This window comes from Ranitomeya imitator, chromosome 6 (genome assembly GCF_032444005.1).
Source record: "Ranitomeya imitator isolate aRanImi1 chromosome 6, aRanImi1.pri, whole genome shotgun sequence".
In the NCBI taxonomy this organism is placed as follows: domain Eukaryota; kingdom Metazoa; phylum Chordata; class Amphibia; order Anura; family Dendrobatidae; genus Ranitomeya; species Ranitomeya imitator.
This window is the reverse complement of record NC_091287.1, coordinates 290,136,575-290,159,429: the sequence shown is the minus strand read 5'-3', so window position 1 is coordinate 290,159,429 and position 22,855 is coordinate 290,136,575. Positions and strand designations below refer to the sequence as shown.

Below are 22,855 nucleotides of genomic sequence, written 5' to 3'. Positions count from 1 at the left end.
CTATTATTTTTCCTATCTCCTGTGTGATGATTGTAACAACTCTGCTGGCATCACGGTATGGCCTCACATCTCTCACACAATCTTACCCACTGCTCCAGGCCATGATGTGGTTTCTGTTTCTGGCCAGCTCCATAGTCTGTGTCTTTGCTCTCTGCATGCTTCATGGCTGTGTGTATAGGGGGCCGGCGCCTGAACTCTCTGGTTCTTATAGGTATCAGGTGCACCTGTCCAATCAGTTCCTGACCAATTACCAAGAGGCCTCCTGTTTATAGTGCAGCTCCACCCTGTGGACTGGGCCTGTGCAATGTGTTTGCTCAGTTAGTGTTTTGCTTCTGAGTTTGCCAGGTCTAGCTCTGTGTTGCTCCCTCTCTGGAGGCTTTTCTCTGTGCATTTGCCTTTATCTTTGTCCGCCCTCCAGGAGGCAGAATATCCTGGTCCCTGTGTCTTTGTCCCTGTGTCTTTGTCCTTGTGTCTTTGTTCTGTCCCCACATGAGGCGAATGGAGGTGTGGTTGATTAATAAGTGTTGTGAGAGAGAAACGTACCTCCGTATTTCTTCGATGTGAGGCAGACAGGACCAATGCTGCTCAGCGTCCAGAGAGATGATGCACTCCAGGGATTGTGTAATCCAGACTTGTTTATTTTGTAGATCTGGACATACAGCGTATAACTGGTAATACAGAACTTCTCCAGAAATGCAGGGTAGACAGGGTACAGTAAGATGTAGCACCAAGTGTGTCTGCAAGTGTGAGCAGCATGAGAGAGTGGTCGAAAGACTGATGCCTTCCTAAGCCCAGTTCAAAAGCACGTCCTCTCACAACAGAAAGTAAACTGGAAATGGCTGCCAGAGGAAGAGAAGATTTGACCCCTGAACCGGATGTAAGACATGCCCACAAGAAATACATGAAAAACAAGCTGCCATACAGAAAAAGGCCATTGGGTGGCAGCAGAGTAAAATATAACAACATACATGGAAACTGAGGAATATACATGGAACAGCACACTCCCCGTCTGAAATTCCGTAAGGGATTTCACTATATCAATGTCCTTAAAAAGTCCAACAACCTAGAAAGTGAAACCAAACATGCATGTAATGCAATAATAACTTTAAACAAGACATTAAGTCAGTTCCTGAGATAATCCAATGGAAAACCCATCTTCGGATCAGAGAAGCCGCACTAGGCCAAACTATCTCTGACCCACTGTAATCCAATGGACAAATAGTAGTGCAGTGTTCTGTTCATAGTTTATCCTACCGGAATGTCCTCGATAGTGAGTATTTTTTGGCAGACGTGCCAACCATGACAGTCTTTGTCTCCATGTGGCTTGTGATAAGATCTCGCAATGTGGACTAACCTTGCAATAGTCTTAATGAGTTTCATCCAATTGGAGAAGCGTTTGAAGCACTGGCAACCGAGGGAGGAGGTTGGTTTAGCGTTCGTGGCCAGAGCACTGACCTCGGAGCGGACTTCTGGATCATCGTCCGGATCCTGGATGCTGAAGACTTCCTGAACACATTCACTTCCCTTCTGTTCCAGCAGAAACTTTGGACCTGAAAGCCAAGAAGAGTTAGCAAAGGAATTTATAGACATAGGTCTAGTGGCATGGTCGGCTGGATTAAGTTCAGATGGGATATAGTGCCACTGTTCAGGTTTGGAAGACCTTCTTATTCTCTCAATGCGGTTACTGACGTACACGTAGAAGCGCCTTGTTTGGTTGTAGATGTAACCTAAGACAACTTTACTGTCACTGTAGTATTGTACGTCATCTATGTGAGTGTCCAGCTCATGCTGAATAAAGTCTGCGAGTTCTACTGCAAGCACAGCCCCACAGAGTTCCAGCCTGGGAATAATGTGGTCAGGCTTGGGAGCCAACTTAGCTTTGCCGAAAACGAACCCAACATGATCTTGATTGTCAGATCCCGTTACCTTCAGGTAGACAACAGCTGCAATGGCCTCCGTGGATGCATCCAAGAACACATGGAGTTCCGTCCTGGTGCTAGCAGCAAGTGAGATTCCAGCGTAGCATCTCGTTATATGGATTTTATCCAAGGCACACAAAGACTGCTTCCAGGTTTCCCATTTTGGTTCCTTATCAGGAGGTAGAGGGGTATCCCAGTCCTTGACAGTTTCGGACAGCTGTCTCAGAAGGGATTTACCTTGTATGGTAATTGGTGCTACGAATCCCAGTGGGTCATACAGGCTATTTACCACAGGACACCACGTTTAGTGAATGGTTTGTCTGCACAGTTGATTTGGAATCCGAAGGTGTCGGCTGACAGGTTCCACCTCAGGCCTAAGCTTCTCTGCACAGGCGGACGGTCTGGTCCCAGGTCTATGTCCTTGAATCCAGGTGCGTGGTCGCTTGACTCAAAGGCTCTCATGACAGCCGGGCTGTTTGAAGCAGTTTTGTGCAGTCTAAGCTTAGCTCGGTACAGCATATGTTGGGTCCTTTTGAGTAGGTCGATTGCAGCTTCTTCTGTAGGTAGAGATTTTAGTCCATCATCTACGTAGAAGTCTTTCTCTACAAAGTCTCTGGCGTCTGTTCCATACTCGGACTCTCCTTCTTGTGCGGTTCTCCGCAGGCCATATGTTGCCACAGCGGGTGAAGGGCTGTTCCCGAATACGTGCACCCGCATGCGATACTCCACCATCTCTTTGCTGGGGTCATTGTCCTTGTACCACAGGAACCTGAGGAAATTCCTGTGGTCCTCTCGGACTATGAAACAGTGGAACATCTGTTCAATGTCGGCGGTGATGGCAATGGGCTCTTTCCTGAACCTCATCAACACTCCTACTAAGTTGTTTATCAGATTAGGACCTGTGAGGAGGACATCATTGAGAGATACGCCTTGATGTTTGGCGCTTGAATCAAAGACAACTCTAATTTGTTTAGGTTTCTTCGGGTGATATACTCCAAATGAGGGTAGGTACCAGCACTCCTCATTTTCCTTTAAGGGAGACGTTGGCTCCGCATGGTTGTTATGGAATATTTTGCCCATAAAGGTGACAATGTGTTCTTTCATCTCCGGTTTATTGCTTAGCGTGTGCTGGAGAGAGTTAAATCTGGACAAGGCTTGTTCACGATTGTTCGGGAGCCTTACCCTGGTAGCTCGGAAGGGTAAGGGGAAAACCCAGTGATTGGTTTCGTCCTTAAGGAACTCATTGTCCATTATCCTGACAAATTCCTTGTCTTCCATAGATGGGGCTACTTTGTTGTCATCCTTAGTGGTATGAAACACCAATTTTCCCAAGTCGTCTGCATAGGGAGAAGGGATAACATCAGGCAGCTGTACAGAATCTGGAAGCTTTTCCTTCACCTCATAGTGATGAGGACATGGTTTGCAGAAGGTAGTGCGCCCGTCTCGGCGTACGTACGTCTTAAAGGAATGGACTCCTGTTTGGTCCAAGCATACATTTCCTATGACTACCCACCCCAAGTCAAGTCTCTGGGCGTAGGGGGCGTAGTCAGGACCATTACACTGTTGGCGGACCTTATGTATCCTCAAATTGTCTCTGCCGAGCAGAAGTAGGATTTCAGCATCTGTGTCCAAAGGTGGGATAACGCTGGCTAGGTGCCTTAAGTGTGGTTGGTGGAAAGCAGCTTCCGGGGTAGGGATCTCATCCCTTTGGTCTGGTATTTGATCGCATTCAATTAGCGTAGGTAGGGGTATTTCTACGTCTTCATTGACAGGAGAAGCGATGAAACCTTGTGCTCTTCTGCCGCTAGTCTCTATGCGCCCCGAGCAAGTATTCAGAGTGTAGGGCGTTGCTGGTCCCTTGATTCTAAAGGCTTCAAAGAACTTAGGTCCAGCTAGGGATCGATTGCTCTGATCGTCAATGATGGCATACATTTTTACAGCCTTCTCTGGTTGCCCTTCTGGATAGACTCTGATTAGGCATATCCTGGCACAGCATTTAGCACTTTGATTCTCCCCACATACCTCTGAGCATGAGCAGGACACAGCTGTGGTGGACTTGGCGTGATTCTGTGGCTCCCCGCCATGGTTTGTAGCGGGACCAGAGGTAACTGCGACTGCTGGATCGCTGGTGGCTGAGCCTGGGTGCAAGGCTGATGGGTGTCTGTCGCTATGACACTCTTCACACTTAATGGCAGATTTACAGTCCTTGGCCATGTGTTCTGATGAAGCGCAGCACTTGAAACATACCCCAAGTTCGTTGAGGATTTTCTTGCGCTCCTGCATGGTTTTGGACCTGAAGCCTCTACATTTGTTCAGTGAGTGTGGTTTTTTGTGAATGGGACACTCACGATTGAAAGACTTATCCCTCGACGGAATAGTGTACTGCTTGTCGGCAGGTACTGCAGGTGATGGCAGGTTAGTCTTTCTGATGCTTACACTGTTCCTTGAGTCCTTGCGTCTATGTGCGACGCTTTCATACCTTGATGAAGGTGTTGCTGGAGCTGCAGTGTTAGACTCCAGGAAGTCGAGGCTAGGGTCGTTCCTCATTTGGGCTTGTTCGTCAATGAACTTGCAGAACTGAATGAACGGAGGAAAGGTGACGTCATGTGACCTTTTATACCTGGAGACGCACACTGCCCACTTCTCTTGCAGACTGTGTGGCAGCTTTGAGATGATCGGGTTCACCCCGTGGGCAGTGTCCAGGTAGCACAGTCCAGACAGACGAGGGTCTCTTTTAGCAAGTTCCAGCTCCATAAGCAGGTCACTTAAATCCAGAAGCTTGTGGGCTTCCTTAAGGTTGATCCTTGGAACGTTCTGCAGTCTCTTGAATAGGGACTTTTCTATGGCTTCAGCGCTGCCGTAGGTTCTTTCAAGTCTCTGCCAGGCCGCAGCGAGACCTGCTTCAGCTTGCCCCACATAGACGGTCCTAAGACTCTTGATACGGTTTGTGGATTCAGGACCCAACCATTTTACCATGAGGTCGAGCTCCTGCTCCGCGGATAGGTTGAGATCAGCAATGGCGGCCTTGAAGGTTGCTTTCCAGGCTCTGTAGTTCTCTGCACGGTCGTCGAATTTTGAGAGGCTAGTGCTGATTAGCTCCCTGCTCACCATGAACCTGGCAAACTCGGACATGTCTGATCCTTCACTCCTTGTTACCATATTAGCTTGTGGTGCCCCTCGGGCGTATAAGCTGTGTGGCGTGGAAGGGTGAATTGTTCCCGGGTAGAATGATGTCGCTGCAGGGTTGAGCTGTGGTTTAACCTCTAGAGATTCCGATGACTGCTGCTTGAACTGTGGAGGCGGGCTGGAGTGTGCCTTGTGGTCGTCTTGCGATGATGATTGCTCCTGAGGGGGTACATCACGGCGTTGGTCTTGGGTCTCTGTAGGGGCTGTGGGCGATACTGGCACCATAGGTTGGGCTGACTTGGACGTTTCCGCAATGTTGGGTTGAACGTCACTGGAGAAGGTGTGCGCTGCAGGTATCTGTTTCTGTACGTAGTCTCTGGTACGAATAGCTGGGTCGTCTTCTTCCTGTGGTGGCAGGCAAATTGGGTCGAGGTTTTGCTTCAATGCTTGCTCGAGTATTTTTACTTCGGCTAATGCAATTTCTTCCTCCATTTCTGTTTGAAGAATCTTTGCTCGAGCCTCTGCTTCTGCTCTCTTCGCTTCTGCTTCTGTTTGAAGAATCCTTGCTTGAGCCTCTGCTTCTGTTTGAAGAATCTTTGCTCGAGCCTCTGCTTCTGCTCTCTTCGCTTCTGCTTCTGTTTGAAGAATCTTTGCTCGAGCCTCTGCTTCTGCTTTCTTTTCGGTGTATGAACGTCTTAGTTTGGACCGCTCTGCATTTAAACGGGCCTCTAGGATTCTGTCGCTGAGGGCTGAAGTTCTTGAGCAGGATGATTTGTATGACCGAGCAGAGTGTTTAGACGAGGCTGACCTGTGCGATCTAGTTTCTTGCAGATGGGTGATACGAAGCTCCGCTTTATCTTTGGCGTCTTGCACGGCGGCGGCCCTTTCTCTGTCTGTGGAATCTGCCTTGCTTAACTCTGATAGGGCTTCGTCGATTTTAGATTCTTTTAGGAAGGCAGCATACTTCGCGGACAGTCTCTTGTATCTGCCGTGGGCCACGTCTAGCTGTCTTATAGTGTCCTGTAAACCCGCTGCATCATTTTTTGTGGCGTTGGACGCTTGACATAAGGGAGGTGACTCGTTCCCATAGGTCATTAAGGTTGTCATTGAACTCATCCCTTGTGGAATGGTAATTCTCGAGGACCTTTAATGTTGGCTTGATGGAACGTACTGGTCGTGCATCTGGGTCTGCTGCAGAAGCAGGCTCTGCGTCCTGATCTTCATAATGGACAGTATCAGGTTGTATTTGCTCTGTTTCAGCATTGGGGAACTGCGTAAGGTCCTTTTCGGCCATTTTGATTTAAGGTGCGCTGTCCCTTTAAGAAACTGAACCTTTGAATTGGGGGCTGGAAATTGTGGTGCAGCTTAGTTGCGACCCCCTGATAAGATTCCCAAGGTGTTGTTGGAGAATTGTGGGGTTCTGTGGTCCGACGATCTGCAGCAGTGTGGTATAATACACAGAGTCTTTATGTACAATGCAGTCTGAGGTGATGCTGCAGGAGATTTCTTAGCAGAGCAGGGCTGCAGTATGTGAGCGGGCAGAGAGCGGGCACGTGAATAGTGATATAAGGGTGATTCTGGCCGGGCTTCAAGGCAGTCTTTCGACTGTTCTGTCCCCACATGAGGCGAATGGAGGTGTGGTTGATTAATAAGTGTTTGTGAGAGAGAAACGTACCTTCGTATTTCCTCGATATGAGGCAGACAGGACCAATGCTGCTCAGCATCTGAAGAGATGATGCACTCCAGGGATTTTGTAATCCAGACTTGTTTATTTTGTAGATCTGGACATACAGCGTATAACTGGTAATACAGAACTTCTCCAGAAATGCAGGGTAGACAGGGTACAGTAAGATGTAGCACCAAATGTGTCTGCAAGTGTGAGCAGCATGAGAGAGTGGTCGAAAGACTGATGCCTTCCCAAGCCCAGTTGAAAAGCACGTCCTCTCACAACAGAAAGTAAACTGGAAATGGCTGCCAGAGGAAGAGAAGATTTGACCCCTGAACCGGATGTAAGACATGCCCACAAGAAATACATGAAAAACAAGCTGCCATACAGAAAAAGGCCATTGGGTGGCAGCAGAGTAAAATATAACAACATACATGGAAACTGAGGAATATACATGGAACAGCACAGTCTTGTTCCATTGCCTTGTCTGTACTTAGTCTTTTCTCGGTCTCCTTGTGTGTGGCTTCCTTCCCTGCTGTGTCTTTCCTTGTGTTCTCGGTCTGCTTGCACTCCGCACTCTTGCGGCTCTGCCTGCTCTGCATCTTGGTGGCTTTGCCGCTGCTCCGCACTTCTGCGGTTCTGCTCCGTCTTGCTCTGCTCCGCTCCCGTTGCTGCAGAAACCTCTTGCTGCAGTTCCTCTCTGCAATCCTTGCGGTTCCACTTTGCTTAGCTTCTGCAGTATCTCTTGCTGCAGCTTCTCTCCACATTCTTTGTGGCTCTGCTCAGCTTTTGTCGCTACGCTACCGCTTGCTGCTTTTCCATTCCTATCTGCAGTCTTTCACTCCTCTCCTGTGTGAACAGGTCCCTACCTGTTCCTCCAAACTATATATCCCTACCTGTTCCTTCATCTCACTCACAATTGGACTGCACTCGGGTGTCATCTGAGTGCAGCCTGATTCTAATATCTCATCAGCTAGTCCTGTGTCTCCTGCCGTCCTAGCTAGCCCTGTGTTCCAAACTACATATCTGTACCTGCACGTCCAGTGTGAACAGGCCCTTACCTGTTCCTTCATATACCACATCAACCAGTCCTGTGTTCTCTGCCGTGCCTCCCAATCCTGTGTTCGTGTCAGTCCTGCCGTTCCTGCCCTGCCTTCCAGTCAGAGGCGTAGCTAGAGCTTTTGCCGCCCGGGGCTGTTCCCGAGTTTGGCGCCCCCCCCCCCCCGGCTCAATACACACAAAGGTTACCAAAAACGGTTTTCCTGTTTTGTAGAAGTTAAACTGGGCCTAATGGTGTCACCCCCACATGCCACACCTGTGACTTAATACCACCACACCATGACCAGGCCACATAGTGACCGAATAATACTACATACAAGGGACAAATACCACAACACCATTTCCAGACCACATATTACCACCACATAGTGACTGAATACTACAATACTGATCAGTAATAAAAAAAAAACACAATACTATCACCATAAGTGCCAGTATTCACAGGAGATCTGTACTTAGTATGCAGTGTCTGTGTAGAGGTAATACAGAGATCACTGGTGACATTATACACAGGACCTCTATATAGTATACAGTGTATAGTGTCAGTGTATAGGTAACACTGACTCACCAGTGACGTCTCTAGGTGAAGTCCTTCATCTTTCATCCAGCACAGACCGCCATCATTCCTTCCAGCCAGGACTCGTTTCTGCAGGAAATAACAGTTATCTCGAGCTCCGCTTGCAGAACACATTACTTAATTTTTCACAACTTCTACATTACATCACATGAAGAAAAAAAGGTGATATAGTGTCACTCTGCACAGTAACAGGACCGCCCCCCCATTTAAAACAGTACACTCAAAAAATAAAATAAATACATCACTGCAGTAATAATATCCCTTAATTAGCCCCTATGGTAATAATATTCCCCACCCTGGCCCCGTTTCTCATTCCTGGCTCCAGCCATATGTTCTCGCATCCTGCCCTCATGAGTATCCATTCTACCCCATATGATCTCCCCATCCTGCCCCACCAGCCTCCATCGTATCCGTCCTGCCCCATGATCCAATCCTGCCCCGTGTCTCCAATCATGCCCCGTATCTACATTCTGCCCATGCCTCAAGTCCTGCCCCCAGTGTGTCCAGCATATTACCCCCATGTTGTCCAGCAATCTGCCCCAGTGTGTCCAGCATATTACCCCCATGTTGTCCAGCAATCTGCCCCAGTGTGTCCAGCATATTACCCCCAGTGTGTCCAGCAATCTGCCCCAGTATGTCCAGCACTGCCCCCAGTGTGTCCAGCAATCTGCCCCAGTGTCCAGCCTTTCCCCAGTGTGTCCAGCAGTCTGCCCTAGTGTGTCCAGCATATTACCCCCAGTGTCCAGCATTGCCCCAGTGTATCCAGCATATTACCCCCAGTGTGTCCAGCAATCTGCCCCAGTGTCCAGCATTGCCCCAGTGTGTCCAGAAGTCTGCCCCAGGGTCTCCAGCATTGCCTCAATGTGTCCAGAAATCTGCCCCAGGGTCTCCAGTATTGCCCCAGTGTGTCCAGCAATCTGCCCCATGGTCTCCTGTATTGCCCCAGTGTGTCCAGCATTCTGCCCCATGGTCTCCAGTATTGCCCCGGTGTGTCCAGCAATCTGCCCCATGGTCTCCAGTATTGCCCCAGTATGTCCAGAAGTCTGCCCAGGGTCTCCAGCATTGCCTCAATGTGTCCTGAAATCTGCCCCATGGTCTCCAGTATTCAGTGTGTCCAGCAATCTGCCCCATAGTCTCCTGTATTGCCCCAGTGTGTCCAGCATTCTGCCCCATGGTCTCCAGTATTTCCCCAGTGTGTCCAGCATTCTGCCCCATGGTCTCCAGTATTGCCCCAGTGTGTCCAGCAATCTGCCCCATGGTCTCCTGTATTGCCCCAGTGTGTCCAGCATTCTGCCACATGGTCTCCTGTATTGCCCCAGTGTGTCCAGCATTCTGCCCCATGGTCTCCAGTATTGCCCCAGTGTGTCCAGCAATCTGCCCCATGGTCTCCAGTATTGCCCCAGTGTGTCCAGCAATCTGCCCCATGGTCTCCTGTATTGCCCCAGTGTGTCCAGCATTCTGCCCCATGGTCTCCAGTATTGCCCCGGTGTGTCCAGCAATCTGCCCCATGGTCTCCAGTATTGCCCCAGTATGTCCAGAAGTCTGCCCAGGGTCTCCAGCATTGCCTCAATGTGTCCTGAAATCTGCCCCATGGTCTCCAGTATTCAGTGTGTCCAGCAATCTGCCCCATAGTCTCCTGTATTGCCCCAGTGTGTCCAGCATTCTGCCCCATGGTCTCCAGTATTGCCCCAGTGTGTCCAGCATTCTGCCCCATGGTCTCCAGTATTGCCCCAGTGTGTCCAGCAATCTGCCCCATGGTCTCCTGTATTGCCCCAGTGTGTCCAGCATTCTGCCACATGGTCTCCTGTATTGCCCCAGTGTGTCCAGCATTCTGCCCCATGGTCTCCAGTATTGCCCCAGTGTGTCCAGCAATCTGCCCCATGGTCTCCTGTATTGCCCCAGTGTGTCCAGCAATCTGCCCCATAGTCTCCTGTATTGCCCCAGTGTGTCCAGCAATCTGCCCCATGGTCTCATGTATTGCCCCAGTGTGTCCAGCAATCTGCCCCATGGTCTCATGTATTGCCCCAGTGTGTCCAGCAATCTGCCCCATGGTCTCCAGGATTGCCCCAGCCCCAGACAGTCAGACATAAAGAAAAAAAAAAAAAAAAAGTAAAATCCTCACCTCTCCCGTTCCTAGCGCAGGTCCGGTGCAGTCAGCGTCTCTCCGGCTCTGCGACGCTCAGGACAGAGAGGCAGAGCGGCGCGCACAGTAGTGACGTCATCGCGCCCTCTGCTCTGAGACGTCGCAGAGTCAGAGGACGCTGCAGCTGCCGGCGCCGCAGGAACCAGGAGAGGTGAGTATAGAGCGGGGGGCGGGGTCCGGTGGTGGGGGGAGCTGGCCCTGGTCGTGGCGGCGGACGGCGCCGCCCGAAGATTTAAAGGGGCGTCTTTTTTTTTTTTTTTTTCTTCTGCAGCGCCGGCCGCCCCCCGCATTGTGCCGCCCGGGGCGGACCGCCCCCCCGCACCCTCCTTCCTACGCCACTGCTTCCAGTCCTGTGTTCCTGCTGTCCTAGCCAGTCCTGTTTCCTGCCGTGTCTCTGCCAGCCCTGTGTTCTCTGCCGTGTCTCTGCCAGCCCTGTCTCAGCCGTGCCAGCCTACTCGTCTGTGTTCCAGCCGTGCTCTTCTGCCAGTCCTGCCTAATGCCCGCACCAATCCTGGTGTTCCTGTCTCCCAAGTGAGATCAGCAGCCACAGCCAGACACCACCCTGGAGTAGCACCTGGCAGCTGCCTGCTGCACAAGCCTGTCCTCACCATCAGAGGCTCCAGTGAAAACCCAGGCAGCTGTCATAGTCACGCCCCTTCCAGGGTAGTCTGGTTTGTGGCACAGTGGGGCCACAAAACCCCCGAGCTCACGCCCACCAGTCAGGGCGTGAGCGTAACAATGATGGTTCGTTTGAGAATCCCTGTGCATGCTGGGATCATCAAATGAAGCGTCCTCAGAGCAATGGACAGAGACTGCGGTCACTGCTCCAGCATCTGCCCCCTCTGTGAAACAAAGCGTCATCAGTGACACTCATTTCAGGGGCTGTTCTCGTCCCTGCTCTGTCCCTCCCTAACAGGTGCACTGTGTTATCTGCACAGTTACAGCATCCGCTCTGTTGTCGGCTCAGATCAGTAATAATCAGCCGGCAACAGAGCAGTGTCAGAATACCCAACATACAGGAGATCAGTGAAGTCACTAGAGGGGGCGGCACTAGTCTGCTGCATGCCGGGTATTCTGACACCGCTATGTTGCCGTTTAAGGGTGGAGGCAGCGGATGTGACAGTGACTTTAGCTGCTAGCTCCAGCACTGCTGCCGCTTTGCTTGAGTATCCCAACATGTAAAGAAGAAGAATAGCAGTTATAGTGTAGCTAGGCAAGAGTGGATAATTTTTAATACAATTTTATTAGACAATAGCTTAGATTATGGCACTAAATATATAGAGATTTAGAATTAAATTTAGTTTGACTTTGGACCATGTTTTAAAGATGAGCTAGTTGGACCTTTTCATGTTGAAGATGGTCTCTATATCAACTTCCAAACCTACTGCCAGTTTTTAAAAGACACATTCTTCAAACAGTGGTACAGGAAATAGTTTTCATGTTTTAAGATAACCATAATTTTTATCCAACGAATACATAGAAGTACTCCAATGCAGGGCTTGATGGTAATGGCCTTAATGATTAAAGAATAATGACATGGCCCCCTTCCTCACCTGACTTAAGCCCTATTGAGAACTTTTGGGCCCTTCTTAAATGGTAGATTTATGGAGAGTGAAAACATTACTCCAAGGATGGAAGACTTATGACTGTTATTTAAGAGACAGGTGGCTATATTAATCACTGATTTTTTATTTTTTTTTTAAATGTCAGACATGTACAGTATTTTGTATTTTTTTAGTGGTTTGGTTATTATTTTCACTTTAACAAATTAAAATTGTCAAGTTCAAACCAGGGAAAATAACACAGATCCAACCGCTACCACCAATTTCAGGAGACACAGTCGGCATCATCCATTCATCAGGACAATTGAGCAATTGACTGACAAGTGATTGACGATATCACGGCTGCTATAGGAGAACTCACAGTGAGCGTATGGTATATACACATCCGATTGCAATGCACTGAATATATATGTTACTGTAAAAGTCAGAAGGACGGTAAAACCTAGGATTTACTGGTCAATCTGGACATTCACCGAGGTCGTCGGTAAAAGCTCAAAATGAAAAGTAAAATTGTACTTTTACCGGTGAAGTCTTGGTAAATGTTAACATTTCTCAACAGCGTTGGTAAAAGTCAGAAATATCTGGTGTGAAGATGGAACATCTGACTTTCACCAAGCGCTGTTGGTAAATGTGCACATTTACCACTGCTTCTTGGTAAATGTAGCTGAGAAGGGTGTAATAAAAAGCCACCGCGGGCGAGGAAATGGAGGACACAGTGTTCAAAGTTTTTATAAATGTAATAAGACTAACTGGGGAAAATATGGTAATAACAATGAACAAAATCTGCTACCCTGTAAGGTAATGAGCAAAAAGCACAACAAATCTCAGCATTGTATAGTCCTATATATGATAAAACATACCAGATGGTAATACCATTTATATGCTGAGCCCAAAACAAGGGAGGAACTATAACGAAGGCTAGTCGCTAGACGTCATAACCAAGAAAAGTGGTCCGCAAGGACCGAGAAAGAACGACCAAACAGTCAATATAAACAAATTTAGAAAAAACTTTATTAATATTAAAAAAGTGTAGGACAAAAAGAGACAGGTGGAAGCAAGTGCCGCATGGTGTACACATCTGCTTCACCGATGCGTAAACCACCATAGGCACGCGGCACCAGGGGAGAAAAGCATCTGCATACGAGTATAAATCAATCACTATAATAAAGCTGAGAACTACCGCAAACACATATGGCCAGTATCTATAGTACTAATAACTGTTGTAGTGCGCACGCGCGCTCCTTTATTGGTGCCGCTGGGCGCCTGCCTGGTAGCGCGTCCGCCTCCTGGCGCCACAGGGCCCTGTGGTGGCTGGGCGGACGGCATGGTGCATGGCGGGCTCCCTGGGGACCGATTATTGTGATCGCTACTGATTATCTGCCGGCTGACTTTACGCGCCTTGGTTGCGGTGAAGACAGAGTGTGTGATTGTTGCCATGGTTGCCGGGATGGTCTTCCGGTGTTACCATGGTCACTTCCGGGTTGAGGGACTATTTAAACTTGAGCCTGGCGTCTCTCCACCGAGCCCCCTGAAGAAGGTTTGTTGCCGAAACGCGCGTCGGGGAGGGCGCACGGTCCCGGGGGAGGCTGCTCTGCTCTGCATCTTTGAGGTAAGCGCCGCACCATGGCCTTTATTTACACATTGCTTCAGTTGCGGTGCTGATATTTGGTGTACAGAGTGTGTGTACATGCCAGCTTGAGGAGCATGTTCATTTTCTATGTGATCTCTGTTCACCTTAAGCACTGATTGTTATTAGTACTATAGATACTGGCCATATGTGTATGCGGTAGTTCTCAGCTTTATTATAGTGATTGATTTATACTCGTATGCAGATGCTTTTCTCCCCTGGTGCCGCGTGCCTATGGTGGTTTACGCATCGGTGAAGCAGATGTGTACACCATGCGGCACTTGCTTCCACCTGTCTCTTTTTGTCCTACACTTTTTTAATATTAATAAAGTTTTTTCTAAATTTGTTTATATTGACTGTTTGGTCGTTCTTTCTCGGTCCTTGCGGACCACTTTTCTTGGTTACCCTGTAAGGTATCTGCTACCCTGTAACGCATGTATGTTCTATATATACAGATGTCAATCCTGACTATCCTATGATTATTGTTCCGATCATGCAAAAAGTGCCCACTTCCCACTAACATACAACCACTAACCCCACACTAAAATATGCAAAAGAGAACGTCCTATGAATCTTAGGGTATCAGTGTTCCCACCATCATCTGCTGGTCAGAGTCAGAATTCTGTGACTCAAAGCTACATTTACCAACACATGCTGGTAAATGTAAAGATTTACCAATTCGCCCAGGTAATAGTCCAAAATCGTTCGTTTATATGGAATACATCTGACTTTTACCAACGCTGTTGAGAAATGTTAACATTTACCAAGACTTCACCGGTAAAAGTCCAATTTTACTTTTCATTTTGAGCTTTTACCGACGGCCTCGGTGAATGTCCAGATTGGCCGGTAAATCCTAGGTTTTACCGTCCTTCTGACTTTTACAGTAACATATACAAAGATGTTACAAAATGGACAAAACAATACTGTATAAACAATTGCATAAAATAAAAAAAGATAAATATAGCAAATATACTAAACTTGATGCCGCATGGTTGGCTCTGTCTCTTATAAAGGGAAGCTCTTCGTTTTTGGGGGGTAACGGTACAGAACCACGGTGCGCTGTGCCTCCCAGGACTAATATTCATCATATAAAAGATGTCCCAATAATTAAGCATGGACATATTAGACAAATATGAGCAAAAATAATTGTGCTATATGAAATGATGTGAGACACTAAAAATATGAATGAATTAATGAATTAGAAAACTCCAGACACTTAGAATTCATTCCTGATTAACTCGTTTTAAGCATAATAACTCACAAGTGTGGTTTGCAAAGTAAATAAACAAGCCAAAGAGCAAATCAGGAACACATAGTTCACACCATAGCTTTAAGACCAAATAATCTGCATGAAAAACGTAAACCGGTGAAAGCTAGGGGCAGTCATACCTGAAGTTCAAAAATAGTCCAGTGTACCCCTTGACGCGCGTTTCGATACTAATCTTCCTCAGAAGGGGTGCATTATTTTTGCACTTTATTTATTAATTGGTGCTATCTTGGTAATATTCTTTTTATACTCATTCCAAAAGGCACATACACATGTTATCTTATATTCTGATTCAGATAATATTTATTATCTCCAGACATAGGTGTCAATTATTTGTCTAGTGCTTTGCTTTTTCCATTTCTGCATGGCTTGTCTTCATCTCCAATAACTTTTTTTATGAAGTGTTTTAATTGTGAATTTAAATAAAGATTATATAATTTATGATTCATGTCTGGAAGACTTTTGTTCTTTCATATCTGATATTGATCATAGTTTGGCATTTGCTTTTGTTAACACAAGTCATGCCCACATACTTCCCCTTCTTTGACTCATAACAGGGCTTGTCAGGGATGTGGCTAGTTCTATTAGAAACTTATGGGATCCCCAACTTCCACAATATGTTCACCCCTGAAGGTCCCAGTCGAGAGATATTACTGTCATGCTTCCCATTGCGATTTTACCATTATATAGATAGGAGACATGGCATGTATAGCATCATCCATCTGACCGATATTAATTTGGATGTGTTGCCACAACCGTCCAGTGACCTAAGACAATGTGTTACATTCAAAAATTTATCTCAACTCCAAAAATGTCTTTGATAACTGTAGGACCTGTTCATACTAAAAATAAAACAATATTTAAAAATGCAATAAAACAAAGGAGCTCAAAGCAAGCCACTTACCTTTTTGTTCAAGCTAAGGCTAAAAGTGAGGTTATCTCCACCAGCCTAAAATCTGTTATCCCAAAATTCCTCTGTCAGCCCTGCCTGGTCTGCGATCCTTCAGATAGTTCTCCTTAATTACCTGTTCCCGTCAAGGGATCCCCTTGCACCTGTGTCATCTGAACGTCATAACCTTGCTTCAATATTCACTATCAACTATAAAATGGCTTACATATTTTACAATTACAGCGGCATGCAAAAGTTTGGGCACCCTTGTTCAAAATTACTATTATTGTAAACAGCTAAGAAAGTTGAAGATGAAATGATCTCTAAAAGGCATAACGTTAAGATGACACATCTCCTTTGTATTTTAGTAAAAAATTATATATATATATATATATATATATATATATATATATATATGTCATGTTAATTGTTCAGTGATCTACTGTATGCACACAACGTGATGTATGTCCTATAAAAGGCACATGTGAAACCTTAGGTGGTTGGAAGGAGGGCATAGCAGCAGTTATACCTTCCAATATTATTTACACTTTTCAACATTGAAATTGAAACACCAACAAGGAAAATTCATAAAATTATGGAAATCATAAAATCGAAAGACATGGCAATGCTATTCAAATGAAGAAATGGGAAAAAAAACTTCCAAAATGTCTTGATTTATTCAGTATCGAGCATTAGTGCAATTCACAGAAATACACACACATTGGCATGCTATCAATCCAGTTCCTGGAGCATAACAATATTGTATCTTACAGTTATTAGGTTCTGTAGAAGGAAGTAGATCTGGGGATTTATTATGATGGAATATAGGCTGAACTGGATGGGCAAGTGTCTTTTTTCGGCCTTACTATCTATGTTACTATGTTAATCCCGTTATTAATGGTTGTCTGAGAAAGGTTCTGTCACCCTGAATCGGCATGCAAATCATCAAGATCCACCTGGATTATGGTGTGGAGTGGCATAATATACAGTAGCCAGACTTTTCTAGTCTTCACTTCAGGTACACTAACAGTCCTGACTTACATTGATTTGGAACCAAAGATATGGACATTTCTCCAAAGTGTCACAGGAGCTGTTTTTCAAAACAAGGCCAGGCCACACATTGCTCGGGCTACTGTGAGCAGCTTGTGTGGTCTAAACGTACTGCCGTGACTTGCAGTGTCTCCAGACTTGTCTCACTTTGAGCACATCAGTGACGTCTAGGCTTGAGCGAAACGGATCGGACAAATTCAAAAGTCGCCGACTTTTGGCAAAGTCGGGTTTCATGAAACCCGACCCTAGTGTGTGATCGGCCATGCGGTCGACGATCTTCGCGCCAAAGTCGCGTTTCGTATGACGCGTTTGGCGCCATTTTTTCAACCAATGAAGGAGCGTGGGCAGAGTGATGACATAGGTCTTAGGGGCGTGGACGCCTATCGCCATCTTCTCACTGTAGCGATTTGCAATGTGTAACACCAGCTTTTCTGTTCAGGGACGGAGGGGAGAGAGAGAAGAGAGAGAGAGAGAGAAAAATAAAAAAAATTCCCATTGACTTTGCATTGGGTTTCGTGTTTCGGTCGATCCCCGACTTTTCGCCATAGTCGGCCGATTTCACTCGACTCGACTTTTGAGATAGTCGGGTTTCGCGAAACCCGACTCGACCCTAAAAAAGTAAAAGTCGCTCAACCCTAGTGACGTCATTTATTTACAATTGCGAAGGCAACTGCCAGCAGCGGATCTTGATTATTTGCTACCCGAGTGCATTGAGCGTGGCAGAACATTGCCACAACCATTATTAACCTTTTTTGCACCATGCCATGTTGTGTAAGTGAGTGTATTACTGTACATGGTGCTCATACTTGATGCTGAATAGATAATGACATTTTGAAAATTTTGCTTTAATTTTTTCATTATTTGTGTATAATTAACATGCCTATCAATCCGGTGATTTCTAGAATACCAACACTTTTCCTTCATGCTATTGCAATTTCAATATTGAGGAGTGTATACGGCACCAACACATTGCAATGTGCTATACAAACAAGGGAAGCAGTAAATGAAGAAAACCATACATTGCAAAAACAAAAGAACATGAACACACAGTGCTACACAGAGTGAAATCCCTCCTGAGAGCCTACAATCAAAGAAGGTGCTGCGGAGAGGAGCAAGAAAGGTGTGTACACATGAGTATTTGAAGCAGTTTTTTCTGCAACAAAAGTATTGGCAGGAAAAATACTGTGGAAAATATACACACTTTTGACATGTGTTTGATACGTTGTGTGTTTTTCCTATTCATTTGGAAAATGTTGCAAAAATGCTGAAAGAATTGACATACTGTATTTTTGCAAAAAAACACTTTCATGGTCCACAAGGCAAAAATAAGTAGCATGTGCAGGAGATTTCAGATTTTTTATTCACTTTGTTGGTACAGTGTAGTGTAGTGTTTTATATCCTTTAAAAATGCCTTGGAAATAAACGCAGAGTGTGAATAAGCCCCAAAGGTAAAAAGTGCCAATTTGTAGTTATAAATAATTTTATTTTGTGACATTCCTGTGGCTCTTTGAACACTATAAAATTTGGGGCCCTCACTAACATTTACACCTCTATTAATGCTGTCTACACAAACTTTTGTTCTTTATTTTCTATTTGGGTCCTAAATTCTAAATACCTTATCTAATTGGTTGGCATACTGTAATAATTTCAGTGGACTCCAAAAGTTTTTTGGGAAATATACTGCAATTAATTCCATTGGACCATTGTATATGTGGGTTACTGGACAGCCAATATAATTGAAGGTATCTCATGTAGCAAAATTTTGCTGGTTCACGGGCCCTGAAATCTTACATACCTAACGGTTGATTCTATTTGCGTTTGACAATTTATCACAAAATATCAAGTAAGATATTAAAATATTTTTAGGCATAAAATCTCACAAGCCTTCATAAGATTCTGTTACTTTTGCCAAAAAAGTTGATTATTTGATTACTTAACAAACCCCATATTCCTACTGAATTTTCCATTTGCATGTAACAAAGTTTATGAAATATTATGATGGCAAAATTTCTTATGATTTTTCAAACACTGAATACCTAAAAAGCTAATAATGACCATTTATGTTCTACATTCAACATTAATGTGTTTCTGTGTTTTTTTTTTGGAAGGAGTCCTGCAGTTTGTGGAAATAGTAGCGGGGATCTTGGTACTGATCTGCGTGGTTGCGTCATACGCGGTTCTGAGCGGTTACACGTCTGCTGCCGGTTTTGGCTCCTTCAGCATTGATTCAGCATACAGTCCATTCGAAGGCACAGAACTGCAGCAAGTGAGAGATGTGGACCTGCAATACAGCCAACTGAGAGCCCCAGGAGTGTACGGAGGAGTTGCCTTCAGCTTGTCGTTTTGCGCCTTAACAATAGTATTTTTGATTCTTGGGGGTAAGCCCATCCATAGGGTATCTATAAAATTACTTCTTGTGGAGTTTATATTTGATGTTTTGGGCTGTGTGGGTTACATTGTAGGAATTGCTTTATACCTTTACTTCATCAAGAAAGTCAATTCTACTGACATTTGTAAAACTAGGGAGCGCTTATATGCAGGTCGGGGTTATACCTGGATGAACTGTGAAGTACAAGGAGGGGACGCTGCTGTCTCGATTTTTGGCCTTATCGCTGCATGCGTGTACCTTCCAAGCGCAATCTTGTGTGCAATGTACATCAGAACTGTACGAGACTTCAGGATGAAACACCTGTCTCATGAATATACACCTACATCTATCAATGACAACCAACGAAGGCCACACAGGGAAGAGGACCTTAACTTTCTTCCTAGCACAATAGTATAAATATAGATAAGGATTATCGAAAAAAAAGAGTTTTTCATTGTCATCCAAAGTAAAATATATATTGATTAGAGTGGAGCAAAAATATTTCAGGTCCCTGACCTAGTGGCCATGCCAATAATCGGTGGCCAATGAGCCAGAGCACTGGAAATCTCCTACCTCCTGTGGAATCTGTGGGGTTTCTTCTGATTTGTCAGCTTCCACATTATTATGTGTCTGTCACGCAATAACATAACGATGTACCGGGGCCTACTAATCACTAGAGGTTTGCATTGTGCTAGTCTTGAGGCCACAAACTATCGATGTGGCCGCTAGACTAGGGTCATGTGAATCTTTATGCTGAATATTGACATTACTAGGAGGTTTGCCTACTTTTTGGTTCACAACTATTTTATTGGTTTGTCTTTTAACAATAAACAATAGAATAAATCATTAATAAAGCACTGAAAGAGTATAAATAATCAGAAGCAGGTGAATTGCATTCTTCAATCAAGAAGGCAATCGATCTGATTTGACACTTCCTTCCTTGTTCATTCATTTGAAGAAGACCTGAAGATTACTTTTCATGTAAAAGCAGATACAAAAATACTCATTAAAATTTTGGCTCCTGGACTTTTTTTCTTATCTAACAAGTCAGGAGGGTGGTCTCTCCTACATACATACTGTTAATTATTATCTCCCTCCAGACTTGCTACTTTTGTGAAGCAAGTCCAAGATTGAGAATTTTACAGTCTATAGCTTAAAGTGAACCTGTCTCATTCTCCATCTTTGGGCCCGTTAAAATAAAAAAGCTTCTACTCCTCTTGCTTGTGGGCACCATTCCCTGCGGTGTCTGCATGCACATTCCTGGGGCTTACGTGGGGTTACATCACATGAGCCCTGCGCCCAATCAGCACTGGCGTCACTGTCCCCGCCTTTAGATGTATAAGTAATTAGCAGGAAGTGAGCGGCCACTTCCTCTTGCTTACTTGTATGCCTGAAGGCGGGGACAGTGACGCCAGCACTGATTGGGCGCAGGGCTCACGTCATTATCATAACCTTAAATGAGCCCCGGGAACGCGAGTGCCGACACGGCTGGAACAGCGCCTGCACGGGAGGTGAGTATAAGTGTTTTAGTTTTAACAAGGCCAAACACTCAGATTGAGAAGGGGTTGTCCTAGTAGTGGACAAGCCCTTTAATAAGCTATGCAGTTTGCATTGTATAATTTGATGACAGACCTATTTAAAGGGGTTGTCCATTACTAAGTATAATCTATTGTTAGAATAGCTCATCAATGCCAGATCAGTGGAGGTCGAGCATCAGTCACCCTTCCTGATGAGCTGCAGTATTTGCTGCTAGTCTGTAAACAGTCTACAGAGCTGATGTGCAGTGCTCAGTACACCATATAGTGGCTTTATTTTGTAGCATAGATCAGCTCCTATTGATGTGAATAACTGACTGTGGGCACTACATAGAGCATGGGGCCGTGCTGTTTCAGCTCTGTTCCCTGTTTGGATATGGCCAAACTTGCAAATAGCTAAACCATGGGGATGCTGGGTGTCTGACCCCAAATATCTGTTATTTACTATCTATTCTAAGTAATGGAAAACCCCTTTAAACTGCATTATTTGTAGCAATTTCGGTTTCCTCACATAGGGCAATATGTGAGTCCTGACATATCTGTTTTAACTGGTTATTATTGAGTTATTGTCATAGATTTTGTACGTTCAGTACATAGAGATCTTTTTGAACATGGGGTTTACCAAATATCATGAGGAAAATAAAAATGATTTACTTTATTATCGGCAGTAACTACTTTACTAACCTCTCAGTATAGGATCTGATCCCACCCTCAGTGTACAATAGGTGGCTTATCATAGCAATTGAGGCATTCTAATGTGACAGAATACATTTCTGTAGCTAAAAATGTATCTCAAGCAGTAAAAATAATAAATGATGTATTGGGAATCCCGAATATATCATTAATAATGGAAGCTCTCTATGTAGCTGTGAGAGTCATGCATATATGCATATAGGCTGAATAGGCATATAGGCATATAGGCTGAACTGGATGCTATAGGCTGAACTGGATGGTATAGCCTGAACTGGATGGACAAATGTCTTTTTTCGGCCTTACTAACTATGTTACTATGTTACTATGTTACTATGCAAAGTAAGGGCAACCAGGGTAAAATGATATATTCCACTTAAAGAATCCTGTGAACGGAGGTCAACAATGAGGCCAGAAAGAAAGATAGCTTCAAAGAAACCAAAATCCAATTCTATAACAGCATTAATAGTTACTCCTTAATCATTTTCTCCAAAGTCATTGGCATCATTAAAACTAAATCTTGAATATTAGACCAGCAGAGACATCTGTGAATTATAAGAGGGTGCTATCCAATGAGTAAGGATTCAACTGTAAATATATCTTGTTATACAACATACGGGAAAAAATATTCCAAAAGGCATGGTTTGTGGAAAACCTCAGTGAGCTTTTACGGCTATTCTTTGATAATCCAAACAATGTTCATAAGTAAGTACATCTTCTGTATATACACTAATGTTGTATAGTTTTCTATGTTTCTTTATATTGTTGTGGAAACTGATATTAAAATAAAATGTTATCTTTTTTTTAATGCAGTAACACTGTTCTTCTAACCAAGAGTTCTAGAGTCTAGATGACTACATCTATATTATTATTATTAAAAATATGTACTTTGTGGCTCTACTAATTTCTGCAAACCATTTTATTGCTGGTTGTTACATAGATAAAGCCTTAAAGAGGGACTTTCACAGGATTTCTTTTAATTTAAAGGGAACATGTCAGTAGGATCAACACCCTCCTAAGCAGTCTATATGGGCATGTAGGTCATAGGAAGCTGAATAAAATGATACCTTGATACCTGTGATCCGATCTCTTATTCAAGATAAGTCCACATTTTTCTTTTAAGCAAAGGAGCAGTTCAGGATTAGAGAGCAGAAAATGATCTGCATGAGAATCTGCCTCCTAGAGCTTATTTTACCCCTTTCTGCCATTGGATGCAATATTCCATCCACGTGACCTGGGCCTATTTGACCATGGAAAGAATATTACGTCATTTTTTTAAATGCGAGACTGTGACCGAAGTTGCGGTGATCACATTCAAATTCTGGTGCCAACTTACCTCTGGGTAGATGGTGCCGTCAACCTGGGGGGGTGTCGCTG

The 22,855-nt window shown here is 44.9% G+C and overlaps 1 protein-coding gene across 4 annotated transcripts in view; it reads left to right on the top strand.

Annotated features, from left to right (window-relative positions):
• LOC138642469 (MARVEL domain-containing protein 3-like) overlaps positions 1 to 22,550 on the top strand; it is an 85,647-nt gene extending 63,097 nt beyond the window's left edge. For all 4 annotated transcript variants that reach the window (XM_069730643.1, XM_069730641.1, XM_069730644.1 and 1 more), the window contains one exon: positions 18,994 to 22,550. In XM_069730643.1, coding sequence (XP_069586744.1) covers positions 18,994 to 19,670 — 677 coding nt within the window. In that variant the 3' untranslated portion in view covers positions 19,671 to 22,550. The remainder of the gene's footprint in view (positions 1 to 18,993) is intronic.
• The last annotated feature ends 305 nt before the right edge of the window (positions 22,551 to 22,855 follow it).